This window comes from Pseudophryne corroboree, chromosome 5, assembly GCF_028390025.1.
Source record: "Pseudophryne corroboree isolate aPseCor3 chromosome 5, aPseCor3.hap2, whole genome shotgun sequence".
Lineage (NCBI taxonomy): Eukaryota > Metazoa > Chordata > Amphibia > Anura > Myobatrachidae > Pseudophryne > Pseudophryne corroboree.
This window is the reverse complement of record NC_086448.1, coordinates 388,151,944-388,169,272: the sequence shown is the minus strand read 5'-3', so window position 1 is coordinate 388,169,272 and position 17,329 is coordinate 388,151,944. Positions and strand designations below refer to the sequence as shown.

At 47.5% G+C, this 17,329-nt stretch overlaps 1 protein-coding gene across 1 annotated transcript in view; it reads right to left on the bottom strand.

Moving 5' to 3' along the window:
• PDIA4 (protein disulfide isomerase family A member 4) overlaps positions 1–17,329 on the bottom strand; it is a 339,636-nt gene that overhangs the window by 315,115 nt on the left and 7,192 nt on the right. The window contains exons 2-7 of the mRNA XM_063925192.1: positions 10,991–11,042; positions 10,700–10,889; positions 9,504–9,693; positions 9,092–9,150; positions 8,570–8,806; positions 7,213–7,342 (exon numbers count right to left, since the gene is read on the bottom strand). Coding sequence (XP_063781262.1) covers positions 7,213–7,342; positions 8,570–8,806; positions 9,092–9,150; positions 9,504–9,693; positions 10,700–10,889; positions 10,991–11,042 — 858 coding nt within the window. The remainder of the gene's footprint in view (positions 1–7,212; positions 7,343–8,569; positions 8,807–9,091; positions 9,151–9,503; positions 9,694–10,699; positions 10,890–10,990; positions 11,043–17,329) is intronic.

The following is a 17,329-nucleotide window of genomic DNA, read 5'->3' as shown; positions in this document are numbered from 1 at the left end:
AAGACATACACCGACCGGAACACCCACTGGGCCACTAGCGCATCCACTACTTTTGCTTGAGGGTCACTCGAGCTGGAACAATATTTCTGAAGCTTCTTGCTGAGACGAGAGGCCATGTCTACTTGAGGAACTCCCCAAAGACTCGTCACCTCTGCGAAGACTTCTTGGTGGAGGCCCCACTCTCCTGGATGGAGATCGTGTCTGCTGAGAAAGTCTGCTTCCGGAATGAAAATTGCAGACAGAGCCTTTACATGTTTTTCTGCCCAGAGGAGGATCTTTGTCACCTCTGCCATTGCCGCTCTGCCTGTTTATGTACGCTACTGCTGTTACATTGTCCGACTGGATCTGCACGGAATGATCTTGAAGAAGATGTACCGCTTGTTGAAGGCCGTTGTAAATGTCTCTCAATTCCAGCACGTTTATGTGAATGCAGGCTTCCTGACTTGACTATTTCCCTTGGAAGCTTCCCCCCCTCCCCCCCGAGTGACAGCTCCCCAGCCTTGGAGACTTGCATCCGTGGTTACCAGGACCCAGTCCTGAATCCCGAACCTGCGTCCCTCTAGTAGGCGAGAACTGTGTAGCCACCACAGGAGCGAAATCCTGGCTTTTGACAACAGTATTATCTTCCGGTGCATGTGTAGGTGGGATCCCGACCACTTGTCCAACAGGTCCCACTTGAATACCCTGGCATGGAACCTGCAAAACTGTATGGCCTCGTAGGCCACCACCATCTTTCCCAACAACCAAATGCACTGATGGATCGACACATGATGGTTTCAATATCTGTTTTACCATTTTCTGGATTTCCAGAGCCTTTTCCATCGGAAGAAATACTCTCTGAACTTTGTCCAGAATCATCCCGAGAAAAGACACTTGTCGTCGGTTCCAACTGTGACTTTGGATAATTTATGATCCAACCGTGTTGTTGGAGTATTAACAGGGAGAGAGAGTGATGTTTTGTAACAACTGCTCCCTGGATCTCACCTTTATCAGGAGATCGTCTAGATAAGGAATTATATCGACTCCTTTTTGACGCAGGAGAACCATCATCTCCGCCATCACCTTGGTGAATACCCTCGGCGCCGTGGAGAGACTGAAAGGTAACATCTGGAATTGGTAATGGCAATCCTGAACCGCGAATCTCAGATAAGCCTGGTGAGGAGGATAAACGGGAGCATGCAGGCAAGCATCTTTTATGTCTACAGACACCATGTAGTCCCCCTCCTCCAGACTGGAAATCACTGCCCTCAGTGATTCCCTTTAACTTGAATCATTTCAAGTAGAGATTCAGATTTTTCAGGTTTAGGATCGGTCTGACCGAGCCGTCCGGTTTCGGATCTACAAAGGCTCGATTAAAACCCCTCCCCTTGTTGTGACAAAGGTACCAGGACTATGACCTTATCCGGACATAATTTTTGTATTGCCGCTGTTACCGCTTTCCTTTCTGGAAGAGAAGCTGGCAAGGTCGATTTGAAAAATTGGCATGGGGGAACTTCTTGAAACTCCAGCTTGTATCCTTGGGACACTATTTGCAACACCCAGGGATCCAGGCCTGACAGAATCCAACCTTGGCTGAACAGTTTGAGACGTGCCCCCAGCCGAGCGGCCTCCCACAAAGGAGCCCCAGCGTCATGCTGAAGATTTGGCAGAAGTAGGGGGTAGATTTCTGCTCCTGGGAACCTGAAGCTGCTGTGGACTTTTCCCTTCTCGCAAAGAAGGGGTAACCTCTAGCTTTTTTGTATTTATTGGGCCAAAAGGACTGCATGTGCGGGTGATATCTCTTTTTTGCTGGCGCAGAGGGCAAAAATGTCGACTTACCTGCGGTAGCCGCCGAGACTAATGCATCCAATCCATCGCCAAATAAGGCCTCACCTTTATATGGGAGAGCCTCCATATTTCTTTTGGAATCTGCATCCGCGTTCCACTGGTGAATCCACAACGCCCGCTGAGCCTATACTGCCATGGTAGCGGCTTGTGAACTTAAGAGTCTAATATCTAGCATATATGCGGCAGCGTCTTTGATATTCCGTAACTTAAGCAGTATCTCATCTTTATCAATCGTGTCAATTTCTGATGACACGCTTTCTGACCATTTTTTAATAGCGCGACTCACCCACGCGCAATCAATTGTGGGCCTGAGCAGCGTACCATTGGCAACATAAATGGATTTCAATATAGTTTCCATCTTTTGGTGTGCAGGCTCTTTTAGTGAAGCCGTGCCAGGTGCAGGGAGAATTACCTTCTTTGTCAACCTGGACAGTGCACTGTCTAACACAGGGGGTGACTCCCATTTTTTCCTGTCCTCCACCGGGAAAGGATAAGCTATCTGAACTCTCTTGGGAATAAGAAATTTATTTTCGGGATTCACCCACATCCTTCAAAGAGTGTATTAAGCTTGTGGGAAGGAGGGAAAGTGACCTTAGATTTATTTTCTTTATAGAAATAAGCCTTCTCCTGAGGTACAGGAGTGGCTTCCGTGACTTCCAGAACTTCCCTTATAGCCACAATCATATATTGTATATTTTTTGCCAATTTATGATCTATTTCTCTGGAATCACTATCGTCGATACAAGAATCAGTGTCCGTGTCGGTATCAGTATTCACAATATTCGCAAATGGTCTCTTATGTGACCCAGAGGGGTCGCCTGCGGATGGAAGAACAGAGCCCTGAAAAATCACATCCTCCACAGATTTTCTCCAGCATTCAGCATGAGATTCAGACTTTTCTAATCTACTCTTGATATGATGCATACTATCACGTATTTCTTTCACTCATGCGGGTTCTTGGTGTGCCGACAGCGCCAACACATTACACTTCTGTGTCCCTATAATGGTTTCCTCCGGGGAGGAACTCCCTGTCTCTGACACACGTGTACAACACACACACACAGACACACTGGGACTTATAGGGGATAGACCCACCTTAAAATCTTTCAGAGGGAAAGATTTTAGGAGCAGCCAGTTCACAACCCCAGCGCCAGTATCTAATGCCTGTGAACACAGAATGCCCACTGACATGAAACGCTTTTTACACAGTAAAACACACTTGTAAAGCACCAAATTCGCTTGTGCCCCCGTTTTGCACCCTGATACTTGTAGTCAGAAGTGAAGGAGAACCAGCGATGTCTCTGCAGCCTGAGGAGAGAGAAAATGGCACTGAGCAGTGTGCTGGCTGACTGAGGAAGAAGCTCCGCCCTTTTTACCTCAAACTTTTCATAATATTTATACTGGTGGGGGCAGGGCTGTGCCTGGGCATCTTATGCCCCCTTTTTGCCAGTTTATAGAGGCACCCTGCAATTCCTGTGTGTGGGCAGCAATGGCGCGCTCCGCTCCCGCCAGCCGAACTGTAACTAAGCCGTCACTTTTCTTGATAGAAGATCTGTCTTCTGACTCCTGGCTCTGTGAGGGGGGTGACGGCGTGCTGTGGGAGTGAGCATCTAGACACGGCTAGCGTTCAGTACCCTTCAGGAGCTAATGGTGTCCTGTCAGCAAGAAGCAGAGCCATGAAACTTCAGGAAGTTGGTTCCTACTTCTGCCCTCTGAGTCCCACAAAGCAGGGAGACTGTTGCCAGCAGTTCTCCCTGAAAATAAAAATCCTGACATAAGTCTTTTCAGAGAAGCTCAGTAGAGCTCCCCTGGAGTGCATCCAGTCTGCCTGGGCACATTTCTAAAACTGAGGTCTGGAGGAGGGGCATAGAGGGAGGAGCCAGTTCACACCCATTGAAAAGTCTTAAGAGTGCCCATGGCTCCTGCGGAACAGTCTATACCCCATGGTCATGAAGTGGACCCCAGCATCCTCTAGGACGTATGAGGGGAAAAAAAGTGTTCCTTTTTAATTTTCATTATTAGGAACAGTATATAAAACGTGTAACTATAGAATTTAGTGTAAAAGTGTGCTTTTAACTTTTTTTTCTGACTTCACAGTTATTAAAGCGCAAAACAGCTTTTCACAAGCCTTGCCAAAAAGATGTTTGGGTTCACAAAATAGCAGCATCTGTGTGCACAGCAGAGTGGAGGAAAGATGGGTTGACCATCCCGGTATAGCAGTGCAAAAGGAGGAACACAAATTAGTATGAAATTCCCTGCAGATTTTATAGGGGGGGATTATTTTCCTGGCGATGTGTCCGGGCCTGAGTGAAAATACATTAAGACAGCTTGTATGGCATGACAAAAGTTTGGAAACCAGGTCAGTTTATTCACTTTTTAAAGTCTCTAAATATCAATTATTCAACCTTAATTTACCCATGTGGATACAATTTAATTTATAATCTAACACTTCTAAAAACCTCTCAATGTTGTGCCTACCATGGGCTCCTCCAGACAACTAATTACTTGAAATTCGTTGGGTCAGAAATATCATTGAAAGAAAAACTGAAAGTTAAGCGGAACAGTGGACATAAAGGCAGGATCTGAAAGACACAATGGGTCAGATGTATTAACCTGGAGAAGGCATGAGGAAGTGATAAACCAGTGATAAATGCAAGGTGATAAAGGCACCAGCCAATCAGATCCTAACTGTTAATTTACATATTGGAACTGATTGGCTGGTGCCTTTATCACAACTGTTAATTTACATATTGGAACTGAGAGACTTGTGCAATTATCAACTTGCACATATCACTGGTTTATCACTTCCTTATGCCTTCCACAGGTTAATACATCTGCCCCAATCTTTGATATAACTGGTCAGAAATGAGAAGCAAAACCACATATCTGCAGAGAATCAGGCAGAAGGTTTAGCCGACACGTACAGCTTTCATACACAAATGATTTACAGTAATAAAAAAAAAAATAAAAAATAAAAATATAGGATTTTAAATTACCTACCGGTAAATACTTTTCTCGTAGTCCGTAGAGGATACTGGGGTTCCATTTAGTACCATGGGGTATAGATGGGTCCACTAGGAACCATGGGCACTTTAAGAATTTGATATTATGGGCTGTCTCCTCCCTCTATGCCCCTCCTACCAGACTCAGTCTAGGAAACTGTGCCCGAGGAGACGGACATACTTTGAGAGAAGGATAGATAATGATAGGGGTGAGATTTCGAACCAGCACACACAAACAAGAGGAAAGCCAAGCTAACCAAACTTGGAACAGCAACAGCTGAACCAAACAACAATACTTAACCAAGTAACAACGCAGGAAGATCGAAGCACTGGGCGGGCGCCCAGTATCCTCTACGGACTACAAGAAAAGGATTTACCGCTAGGCAATTCAAATCCTATTTTCTCTAATGTCCTAGAGGAAACTGGGGTTCCATTTAGTACCATGGGGGGGGGGGGGGAGTACCAAAGCTCTCAAACCTTGTGGGAGTGCCGAGGTTCCTGCAGAACTGATTGACCAAACTAAAGGTCCTCAGAGGCCAAAGTATCGAACTTATAAAGCTTTGCAAATGTGTTTGAACCTGACCAAATATCTGCTCAGCAGAGCTGTAAAGCTGAGACACGCCGGGCAGGCGCCCAAGAACAACCCACCGACCTAGTCGACTGGACCTGAACAGATTTCGGAACTGGGTAGCCTGCCATGGAATAAGCATGCTGGATAGTAAGCCTGATCCAGCGTGCAATGGACTGCCTTGAAGCAGGACACCCAATCTTATTGGGTTCATAGAGAATGAACAGCGAGTCAGATTTCCTGTGACAAGCTGTCCTCTTTACATACACCGTCTAATCCCTCACAACATCCAAAGACTATGGAGTAGCAAAGGTGTCTGTAACAGCCGGAACCACAATAGGTTGGTTGATGTGAAACTCGGACACCACCTTAGGAAGGAATTGCTGACAAGTTCTGAGTTCAGCTCTGTCCTGGAAAATTAAGTAGGGGCTCTTGTGAGGGGTGGTCTTCAGTATGCCGGCTGTCGGGATCCAGGCGCACAGTATACCAGCGCCGGAATCCTGACAGCCGGCATACCGACACTTATTCTCCCTCGTGGGGGTCCACGACCCCCCCCCCTGGAGGGAAAATAAAAAAATAAAATAGCGTGACGCATACCGAATACAATACCGGCGCCGGGAGCCCGACCGCAGGCTTACCGACAGTGTGGCGAGCGCAAATGGGCCCCTTGCGGGCTAGCCACGCTGCAGGCACGCGCGCATAGCGCGCCACCGTGCCTGCAGCGTGGCGAGCGCAGCGAGCCCACAAGGGGCCCATTTGCACTCGCCACACTGTCGGTAAGCCGGTGGTCGGGCTCCCGGCGCCGGTATGCTGGTCGCCGGGAGCCCAACCGCCGGCAGACCGTACTACACCCCTTGTGAGACTTCTACGTAAGACCTCTACCTCCTGTAACAGTTCAAACCAGTCCAATTGGAGGAACTGCAGGAGGGGAGGCACCGTAGCGGGCACAAGAACCCGGCGTCTAAAGGAAGCATCCTGGGAGATGGAAGTATCAAAGACATGAAACCTAATGAACGTGTTCACCGAGGACCACGTAGCCGCCTTGCACAATTGTTCAGCAGAAGCGCCATGGCGGGCCGCCCCAGAAGGTCCATCAGATAGAGTAGAATGGGCTTTGATAGCAGCAGTAGCTGGAAGATCAGCCTGTGCATATGCTTGTGCAATCACCATTCTAATCAATCTGGCCAAGGTTTGCTTATTCGCAGGCCAGCCACGTTTGTGAAAAAGCATAAAAAGTACAAAAAGGGAATCGGACCTCCTGAGAGAGGCAGTCCTCTCCACGTAAATACGGGGAGCCCGTACCACATCCAAAGACCGCTATTTGGAGGACAAACCAGAAGAGAAAAGCCGGAACCACAATCTCTTGGATAAGATGGAAAGAGGACACCACCTTAGGTAGATAACCGGGACGAGTTCTAAGAACTGCCTGGTCACAGTGAAAAATCAGAAAGGGTGAACAGGACAGGACAAAGCGCCTAAGTCAGACACCTTCCTAGCAGAAGCAATAGCCAGCAGAAACACAACCTTAAGCGTAAGAGGTCCACCTACTCAAGAGGTTCAAATGGAGACTCTTGTAGGGCATTCAAGACAATAGACAGATCCCATGGAGCCACAGGAGGGACATATGGAGGCTGAATCCATAAAACACCTTGAGTGAAAGTATGAACGTCCGGAATAGGCGCAATCTTCCGCTGAAACCACACTGATAAGGTAGAAATAAGGGCCAGACGAAGGCTTAAGTCTAGAACTTGTTGCAGAAAAGCCAAAAGTCTGGAAGTTCTGAAATTGTATGCATCGTAATTCTTAGCAGCACACCAGGTGAAGTAAGAATTCCAGACCCGGTAATAAATCCGTGCAGAAGCCGGTTTGCAGGCTCTCGGTAGTGAAGCTTCAAGAGCCACGCCGTCAAAGCTAGTCTGGCCAGGTCCGGGTAGACACAAGGGACCTGAAAGAGGAGGTCTGAGCATTGAGGAAGCAGAAGAGGACGCTCGATCGATAGACCCTGCAGGTCTGAGAACCAATGCCGTCTGAGCCATGCTGGAGCAACTAGAAGTAGTATTTCTCCTTCTTGCTTGAACTTCCATAGTACCCTGGGCAGGAGTGACACTGGAGGGAATACAAATGGCAGCTGAAAGTTCCATGAACGCTGCTTGAAGATCCCTTGTCCTTGATCCGAAGACCAGAACCTTGCGATTGTGTAGAGACGCCATCAGGTCTGCATTTATTATTTATTAACAGTTTCTTATATAGTGCAGCAAATTCCGTTGCGCTTTACAATTGGACACGATACAACAAAACTGGGTAATAAACAAACAGTCATAGGTAGGAAGGCCCTGCTTGCAAGCTTAGAATCTATACATATGGTAGGCCCCACTTTTCATCTGAAATCTGCTTCCCAGTTGAGGACTCTGGGAATGAATACTGCCGATATTGCTGGCAGATACCGTACCGCCCAACAAAGGATTTTTGACACTTCCATCATTGCCATGCGGCTTCGAGTGTCGCCATGATTTATGTATGCCTGTACTTGAACAGGCATGTTCTCAATCAGAAGCAGGTCAAGAGAAAGCATTGAACACTGCCAGCAATTCCAGAACGTTTATCGGGAGGAGAGATTCCTCCTTGTCTACAGACCCTGGAGAGAGAGAGAGAGAGAGAGAGAGAGAGAGAGAGAGAGAGAGAGAGAGAGAGAGAGAGAGAGAGAGAGAGAGAGAGAGAGAGAGAGAGAGAGAGAGAGAGAGAGAGAGAGAGAGAGAGAGAGAGAGAGAGAGAGAGTTGCTCTAGCACCGCGCACCAACCCAGCAGACTGGCATCCATAGTCAGTAGAACCCAGTTGGGGATCCAGAAGGGACGGCCCTTGCTCAACGGTTGGTACTGTAGTCACCAGCTCAGTAGCAGACGAATCTCCGGAGTCAAGGAGATCAATTGAGACCTGATCCGATGAGGCAGGCCGTCCACTTGGAGAGGATTAACCTCTGCAGAGAGCGGGAATGAAATGGAGCGTACTCTACCATGTCGAAAGCAGACACCATGAGGCCTAGTGCATCGCTGAGTGTATCGACACTCTTGGGCGAGAAAGGAAGTATCTGATCCTGTCCTGAAGTTTCAGGACTTTCTCTGAAAACAGAAACAGCTTTTGGCTGTGTGTGTCTAGCAGTGTCCCCAGGTGTACCATGCTCCGAGCAGGGACCAGCGAGGACTTTTTCCAGTTGATGAGCAACCCGTGGGCTTTTAGGAATTGGACAGTCAGTTCAAGATGACTCAGGAGAACATCTTGGGAGTTCGCCAGGATCAGCAAGTCGTCCAGATATGGCAGGACCCCAATTCCCTGACGGCGGAGAAGGGCAATCATCACGGCCATGACCTTGGTGAAGATCCGAGGGGACATGGCCAGTCCAAATGGCAGAAGCTGGAAATGATAATGTAGGTTGCCAATGGCAAACCGCAGATATTGCTGTTGAGACATGGCAGTAGGTATATGCAGGTAAGCATCCTGTATGTCCAGGGATACCATATTCTCTTTGGGTTCCATGGCCAGTACAACAGAGCAGAGTTTCCATACGGAATTTGGACACACAAATTTGTTCAATGATTTGAGGTCGATTATAGGCCGGGAGGACCCAGTGGGTTTCGGGACTTGAAACAGGGTCGAATAGTATCGCCTGCCTCTCTGGGACAGAGGTACCGGCATTACCACTCCTCTGTCCAGGAAGGATCGCACAACCAGCTGTAGAGCTTGCGCTTTCAACGGATCTGAATGAATAACAGTCATGCAGAACTGGCAAGGGGGACGTCTCTTGAAAGAGACCGTGTACCCGTGAGAGACCACTTCCCGCACCCAGGCGTCTGAAGTGGTCCTTTACCAGACTTTGGCGAATTGCAGAAGCCGGCCTCCACCCTGGGATCCCCCAGCGGGAGGCACGGCCCGTCATGCAGCAGACTGCTCTTGTTTGGAAGCGGGCTGACGGGCAGCCCAGGATTGTTTAGGTTTGAGCTTAGTGGTTTTGGAAGCACGAGCCTGTCTCAGGTACGACCCTTTGCTTTCCCTGGTGGTCGAAAGGAACAAAAAGTGGTACTCTTTGCCTTCGGTTCAGAAGGATTAGTACTTGGAAGAAACGCAGTCTTAGCAGTCACAATCTTATTCAGATCTTCCCCAAATAGGATGTCTCCATTGAAGGGGAGCATCTCCAAGGTCTTTTTGGAGTCCAGGTCCACCTTCCAGGACCTCAACCACATAATTCGGCGAGCCAGTGTAGACGTAGTGGACGCCATTACACCTGCCTCAGAGGACGCCTCCTGAATATAGTGGGAGGAGGTGGTAATATGAGACAAATATTGTCTGGCCCTATCAGAAATTTTCCTAAGGCAGCTCTTTCTCTAATGCCTGAACCCATGCTTCAATTCCTTTTAGGGCCCAGGAGGCTGCTATAGTGGGTCTATGTATAGCACCTGTAAGGGAGTAAATAGACTTCAGGTATCCCTCCAAACCCTTATCTGTTGGTTCCTTCAGTGAGGTGACAGTGGTGACAGGCAGAGTAGATGACATCACAAAATGGGTGACATGCGAGTCCACCGGCGGCGGATTTTCATACTTTGTACTCAACTCCGCAGGGATAGGATAACGAGCTAGCATCTTCTTAGACAGGAAGAATTTCTTTCCTGGAGAAGACCAGGTTTCCTGACGTACAGTGGGGTCTGAAAGTTTGTGCACCCCAGGCAAAAATTCATTTTAATGTGCAAAAAGAAGCCAAGGAAAGATGTAAAAATCTCCAAAAGGCATCAAATTACAGATTAGACATTCTTATAACAGGTCAAAAAAAGTGGATTTTATTTCCATCATTTACACCAGGGATGGGGAACCTTCGGCCCTCCAGCTTTTGTTGAACTACACATACCAGCACGCTTTGCTACAGTTTTGCTATATGGCCATGCTAAACCTGTTGCAGGGCATGCTGGGATGTGTAGTTCAACAACAGCTGGAGGGCCGAAGGTTCCCCATCCCTGATTTACACTTTCAAAAGAACAGAAAACAAAAAATGGCGTCTGCAAAAGTTTGGGCACCCTGCAGAGTTAATACCTTGTACTGCCCCCTTTGGCAAGTATCACAGCTTGTAAACGCTTTTTGTAGCCAGCCAAGAGTCTTTCAATTCTTGTTTGAGGTATCTTCGCCCATTCTTCCTTACAAAAGTCTTCCAGTTCTTTGAGATTCCTAGGCTGTCTGTGATGCACTGCTCTTTTAAAGGTCTATCCATAGATTTTTAATTATGTTGAGGTCAGGAGATTGTGAAGGCCAGGGCAATACCTTCAGTTTACACCTCTTGATGTAATCCACCGTGGATTTTGAGGTGTGTTTAGGATCATTATCCATTTGTAGAAGCCAGCCTCTCTTTAACTTCAGCTTTTTCACAGATGACATCAAGTTAGCGTCCAAAATTTGCTGGAATATCATTGAACACATTTTTCCTTCCTTGGAATGTTCCCTGTGCCACTGGCTGCAATACAACCCCAAAGCATGATTGATCCACCCCCATGCTTTACAGTTGGACAGAGGTTCTTTTCATTAAATTCTGTGCCTTTCCTTCCCCAAACGTACCTTTGCTCATTCCGGCCAAAAAGTTCTATTTTAACCTCATCGGTCCACAGAACTTTATTCCAAAATGCATCAGGCTTGTCTATATGTTCATTTACAAACTTCAAACGCTGATTTTTGTGGTGAGGACGTAGAAGAGGTTTTCTTCCGATGACCTCTTCCATGAAGACCATATTTGTACAAGTATCTCTTTATAGTGGAATAGTTTACCACAACTCCAGTGTCTGCCAGATCTTCCTGGAGGGATCGTGCAGTCAAACGTGGATTTTGACTTGCTTTTCTCACAATCCTGCAAGCTGTTCTGTCTGATATTTTTCTTGGTCTTCCAGATCTTGCTTTAACTTCCACTGTTCCTGATGACTGCCATTTCTTAATTACATTCCAAACAGAGGATATGGGCATCTGATAACGCTTTCTTATAGCCTTCTCCTGCTTTGTGAGCGTCAACTATTCTCAGTTTCAGTGTTCTACACAACTGCTTAGAGGAACCCATGGTGCTGATTGTTGGAGCAAGGTCAGATGAGTCTGGGCTTTTAAAACCTTTGAGATTGACATCACCTGGTCTTTCCAGACAATGATTGAGAACAATCCATGACACTGCCAGGTCTCAGCTGTCCAAAGGGGGCAGTACAAGGTATTAACTCTGCAGGGTGCTCAAACTTTTGCATTTTTTGTTTTCTGTTCTTTTGAAAGTGTAAATGATAGAAATAAAATCAAACTTTTTTTTACATGTTATAAGAATGTCTAATCTGTAATTTGATGCCTTTTGGAGATTTTTTCCATCTTTCCATGGCTTCTTTTTGCACATTAAAATGAATTTTTGCCTGGGGTGCCCAAACTTTCAAACCCCACTGTATGTCTATTAAATGGTCAGAATGTGGTAAGACTACTTTAGCAACCTACTGACGTTTGAACTTATCAGGTTTCTTAGACGCAGTAGTGGGATCCACCTCATCATCAATTTGTAGAATCAGCTTAATAGCCTCCACTAGGTCAGGAACATCAACCCGAGTTGGAGGTTCCTCGTCAGAAGCAACTGTATCAGTGTCAAACGGATCAGTATATTCCCCATCAGAAGAATTATCTGAAATATTAGTGGATTGCGAGGAGGAAGTGGCCCACTTAGATGTCCTCTTGACCCCAGAGGGGCGTTGGTTAGACTTTTGTCTAACCAAAGAAAAAGACTGATTTAAATTGTTGTATCTGGGTAAACAGTGTCCGCCCAGGGCGGATTAACTACAGGGACAATATGTGGCTGCAATGGCACAGGAGGTCCCAAAGGGGGCATAAGACGTGTCACAAGAGTATTCAGCATACTTGAGAATGCTGCCCAAGGTGGTTCCTGATTGGTTACAGGGGCTGCGGGCTGACTGGGAGATGAATGGCACCCAGGACACAAACCATCAGTTAAAACTTCCCCCTCAGGTAAATCATTTGCGCAAGCACTGCATGATGCAGGAGCGCCCGCGGGTTTCCAACCCTGTGTGGCAGACATAATGAATGTAGCCGTAGAGCGTAACAGTACAATATAGCCAGACAAATACAATACCTGCAAAACACTCCCTTATTTATGTGACCGTAAATACAGAACATAAACAGAGAATAAATGCGGTATGAGGTGACTGAAGAGCAGTCAAAATAAGATTTTACTTACCGATAAATCTATTTCTCGGAGTCCGTAGTGGATGCTGGGGTTCCTGAAAGGACCATGGGGAATAGCGGCTCCGCAGGAGACAGGGCACAAAAAGTAAAGCTTTTCCAGATCAGGTGGTGTGCACTGGCTCCTCCCCCTATGACCCTCCTCCAGACTCCAGTTAGGTACTGTGCCCGGACGAGCTTACACAATAAGGGAGGATTTTGAATCCCGGGTAAGACTCATACCAGCCACACCAATCACACCGTACAACTTGTGATCTAAACCCAGTTAACAGTATGATAACAGCGGAGCCTCTGAAAGATGGCTTCCTTCAACAATAACCCGAATTAGTTAACAATAACTATGTACAATTATTGCAGATAATCCGCACTTGGGATGGGCGCCCAGCATCCACTACGGACTCCGAGAAATAGATTTATCGGTAAGTAAAATCTTATTTTCTCTATCGTCCTAGTGGATGCTGGGGTTCCTGAAAGGACCATGGGGATTATACCAAAGCTCCCAAACGGGCGGGAGAGTGCGGATGACTCTGCAGCACCGAATGAGAGAACTCCAGGTCCTCCTTAGCCAGAGTATCAAATTTGTAAAATTTTACAAACGTGTTCTCCCCTGACCACGTAGCTGCTCGGCAAAGTTGTAATGCCGAGACCCCTCGGGCAGCCGCCCAAGATGAGCCCACCTTCCTTGTGGAGTGGGCCTTTACAGATTTAGGCTGTGGCAGGCCTGCCACAGAATGTGCAAGTTGGATTGTGCTACAGACCCAACGAGCAATCGTCTGCTTAGACGCAGGAGCACCCATCTTGTTGGGTGCATACAATATAAACGAGTCAGATTTTCTGACTCCAGCTGTCCTTGCAATATATATTTTTAATGCTCTGACAACGTCCAGTAACTTGGAGTCCTCCAAGTCACTTGTAGCCGCAGGCACTACAATAGGCTGGTTCAGATGAAATGCTGACACCACCTTAGGGAGAAAATGCGGACGAGTCCGCAGTTCTGCCCTGTCCGAATGGAAAATCAGATATGGGCTTTTGTAAGATAAAGCTGCCAGTTCTGACACTCTCCTGGCCGAAGCCAGGGCTAGAAGCATGGTCACTTTCCATGTGAGATATTTCAAATCCACCTTCTTTAGTGGTTCAAACCAATGAGATTTTAGAAAGTCCAAAACCACATTGAGATCCCACGGTGCCACTGGAGGCACCACAGGAGGCTGTATATGTAGCACTCCCTTAACAAAGGTCTGGACTTCAAGGACTGAAGCCAATTCTTTTTGAAAGAAAATCGACAGGGCCGAAATTTGAACCTTAATAGATCCCAATTTGAGACCCATAGACAATCCTGATTGCAGGAAATGTAGGAATCGACCCAGTTGAAATTCCTCCGTCGGAGCACTCCGATCTTCGCACCACGCAACATATTTTCGCCAAATTCGGTGATAATGTTGCACGGTTACTTCCTTCCTTGCTTGCTTTAATCAAAGTAGGAATGACTTCTTCCGGCATGCCTTTTTCCTTTAGGATCCGGCGTTCAACCGCCATGCCGTCAAACGCAGCCGCGGTAAGTCTTGAAACAGACAGGGACCCTGCTGAAGCAAGTCCCTCCTTAGAGGTAGAGGCCACGGATCTTCCGTGATCATCTCTTGAAGTTCCGGGTACCAAGTCCTTCTTGGCCAATCCGGAACCACTAGTATCGTCCTTACGCCTCTTTGCCGTATAATTCTCAATACTTTTGGTATGAGAGGCAGAGGAGGAAACACATACACCGACTGGTACACCCAAGGCGTTACCAGCGCGTCCACAGCTATTGCCTGCGGATCTCTTGACCTGGCGCAATACCTGTCCAGTTTTTTGTTGAGGCGAGACGCCATCATGTCCACCATTGGTCTTTCCCAACGGGTTACCAGCAAGTGGAAGACTTCTGGATGAAGTCCCCACTCTCCCGGGTGAAGATCGTGTCTGCTGAGGAAGTCTGCTTCCCAGTTGTCCACTCCCGGGATGAACACTGCTGACAGTGCTATCACATGATTCTCTGCCCAGCGAAGAATCCTTGCAGCTTCTGCCATTGCACTCCTGCTTCTTGTGCCGCCCTGTCTGTTCACATGGGCGACTGCCGTGATGTTGTCCGACTGGATCAACACCGGTTTTCCCTGAAGCAGAGGTTCTGCCTGGCTTAGAGCATTGTATATTGCTCTTAGTTCCAGAATGTTTATGTGAAGAGACGTTTCCAGGCTCGTCCATACTCCCTGGAAGTTTCTTCCTTGTGTGACTGCTCCCCAGCCTCTCAGGCTGGCGTCTGTGGTCACCAGGATCCAATCCTGTATGCCGAATCTGCGGCCCTCCAATAGATGAGCACTCTGCAACCACCACAGAAGAGACACCCTTGTCCTTGCGTGGAATCTGCCGAATGGAATTGCTTCGTAAGAAGCCACCATTTTTCCCAGGACTCTTGTGCATTGATGTACAGACACCTTTCCTGGTTTTAGGAGGTTCCTGACAAGCTCGGATAACTCCTTGGCTTTTTCCTCCGGGAGAAAAACCTTTTTCTGAACCGTGTCCAGAATCATCCCTAGGAACAGCAGACGAGTTGTCGGCATTAACTGGGATTTTGGAATATTCAGAATCCACCCGTGCTGTTTTAGCACTTCTTGCGACAGTGCTAATCCCATCTCTAGCTGTTCTCTGGACCTTGCCCTTATTAGGAGATCGTCCAAGTATGGGATAATTAATATGCCTTTTCTTCGAAGAAGAATCATCATCTCGGCCATTACCTTTGTAAAGACCCGAGGTGCCGTGGACAATCCGAACGGCAGCGTCTGAAACTGATAGTGACAGTTTTGTACAACGAACCTGAGGTACCCCTGGTGTGAGGGGTAAATTGGAACGTGGAGATACGCATCCTTGATGTCCAAGGATACCATAAAGTCCCCCTCTTCCAGGTTCGCTATCACTGCTCTGAGTGACTCCATCTTGAACTTGAACTTCTTTATGTACAGGTTCAAGGACTTCAGATTTAGAATGGGCCTTACCGAGCCATCCGGCTTCGGTACCACAAAAAGAGTGGAATAATACCCCTTCCCTTGTTGTAGAAGAGGTACCTTGACTATCACCTGCTGAGAGTACAGCTTGTGAAAGGCTTCCAAAACCGTCTCCCTTTCGGAGGGGGACGTTGGTAAAGCAGACTTCAGGAAACGGCGAGGTGGATCTGTCTCTAATTCCAACCTGTACCCCTGAGATATTATCTGCAGGATCCAGGGATCTACCTGCGAGTGAGCCCACTGCGCGCTGTAATTTTTGAGACGACCACCCACCGTCCCCGAGTCCGCTTGAGAAGCCCCAGCGTCATGCTGAGGCTTTTGTAGAAGCCGGGGAAGGCTTCTGTTCCTGGGAAGGAGCTGCCTGTTGCTGTCTCTTCCCTCGACCTCTGCCTCGTGGCAGATATGAATAGCCCTTTGCTCTCTTATTTTTAAAGGAACGAAAGGGCTGCGGTTGAAAAGTCGGTGCCTTTTTCTGTTGGGGAGTGACTTGAGGTAGAAAGGTGGATTTCCCGGCTGTAGCCGTGGCCACCAAATCTGATAGACCGACTCCAAATAACTCCTCCCCTTTATACGGCAAAACTTCCATATGTCGTTTTGAATCCGCATCGCCTGTCCACTGTCGCGTCCATAAAGCTCTTCTGGCCGAAATGGACATAGCACTTACCCGTGATGCCAGTGTGCAGATATCCCTCTGTGCATCACGCATATAAAGAAATGCATCCTTTATTTGTTCTAACGACAGTAAAATATTGTCCCTGTCCAGGGTATCAATATTTTCAATCAGGGACTCTGACCAAACTACCCCAGCACTGCACATCCAGGCAGTCGCTATAGCTGGTCGTAGTATAACACCTGCATGTGTGTATATACTTTTTTGGATATTTTCCATCCTCCTATCTGATGGATCTTTAAGTGCGGCCGTCTCAGGAGAGGGTAACGCCACTTGTTTAGATAAGCGTGTTAGCGCCTTGTCCACCCTAGGAGGTGTTTCCCAGCGCTCCCTAACCTCTGGCGGGAAAGGGTATAATGCCAATAATTTCTTTGAAATTATCAGCTTTTTATCAGGGGCAACCCACGCTTCATTACACACGTCATTTAATTCTTCTGATTCAGGAAAAACTATAGGTAGTTTTTTCACACCCCACATAATACCCTGTTTAGTGGTACCTGTAGTATCAGCTAAATGTAACGCCTCCTTCATTGCCAAAATCATATAACGTGTGGCCCTACTGGAAAATACGGTTGATTCGTCACCGTCACCACTGGAGTCAGTGCCTGTGTCTGGGTCTGTGTCGACCGACTGAGGCAAAGGGCGTTTCACAGCCCCTGACGGTGTTTGAGTCGCCTGGACAGGCACTAATTGATTGTCCGGCCGTCTCATGTCGTCAAACGACTGCTTTAGCGTGTTGACACTATCCCGTAGTTCCATAAATAAAGGCATCCATTCTGGTGTCGACTCCCTAGGGGGTGACATCCTCATATTTGGCAATTGCTCCGCCTCCACACCAATATCGTCCTCATACATGTCGACACACACGTACCGACACACAGCAGACACACAGGGAATGCTCCTAACGAAGACAGGACCCACTAGCCCTTTGGGGAGACAGAGGGAGAGTTTGCCAGCACACACCAAAAGCGCTATATATAA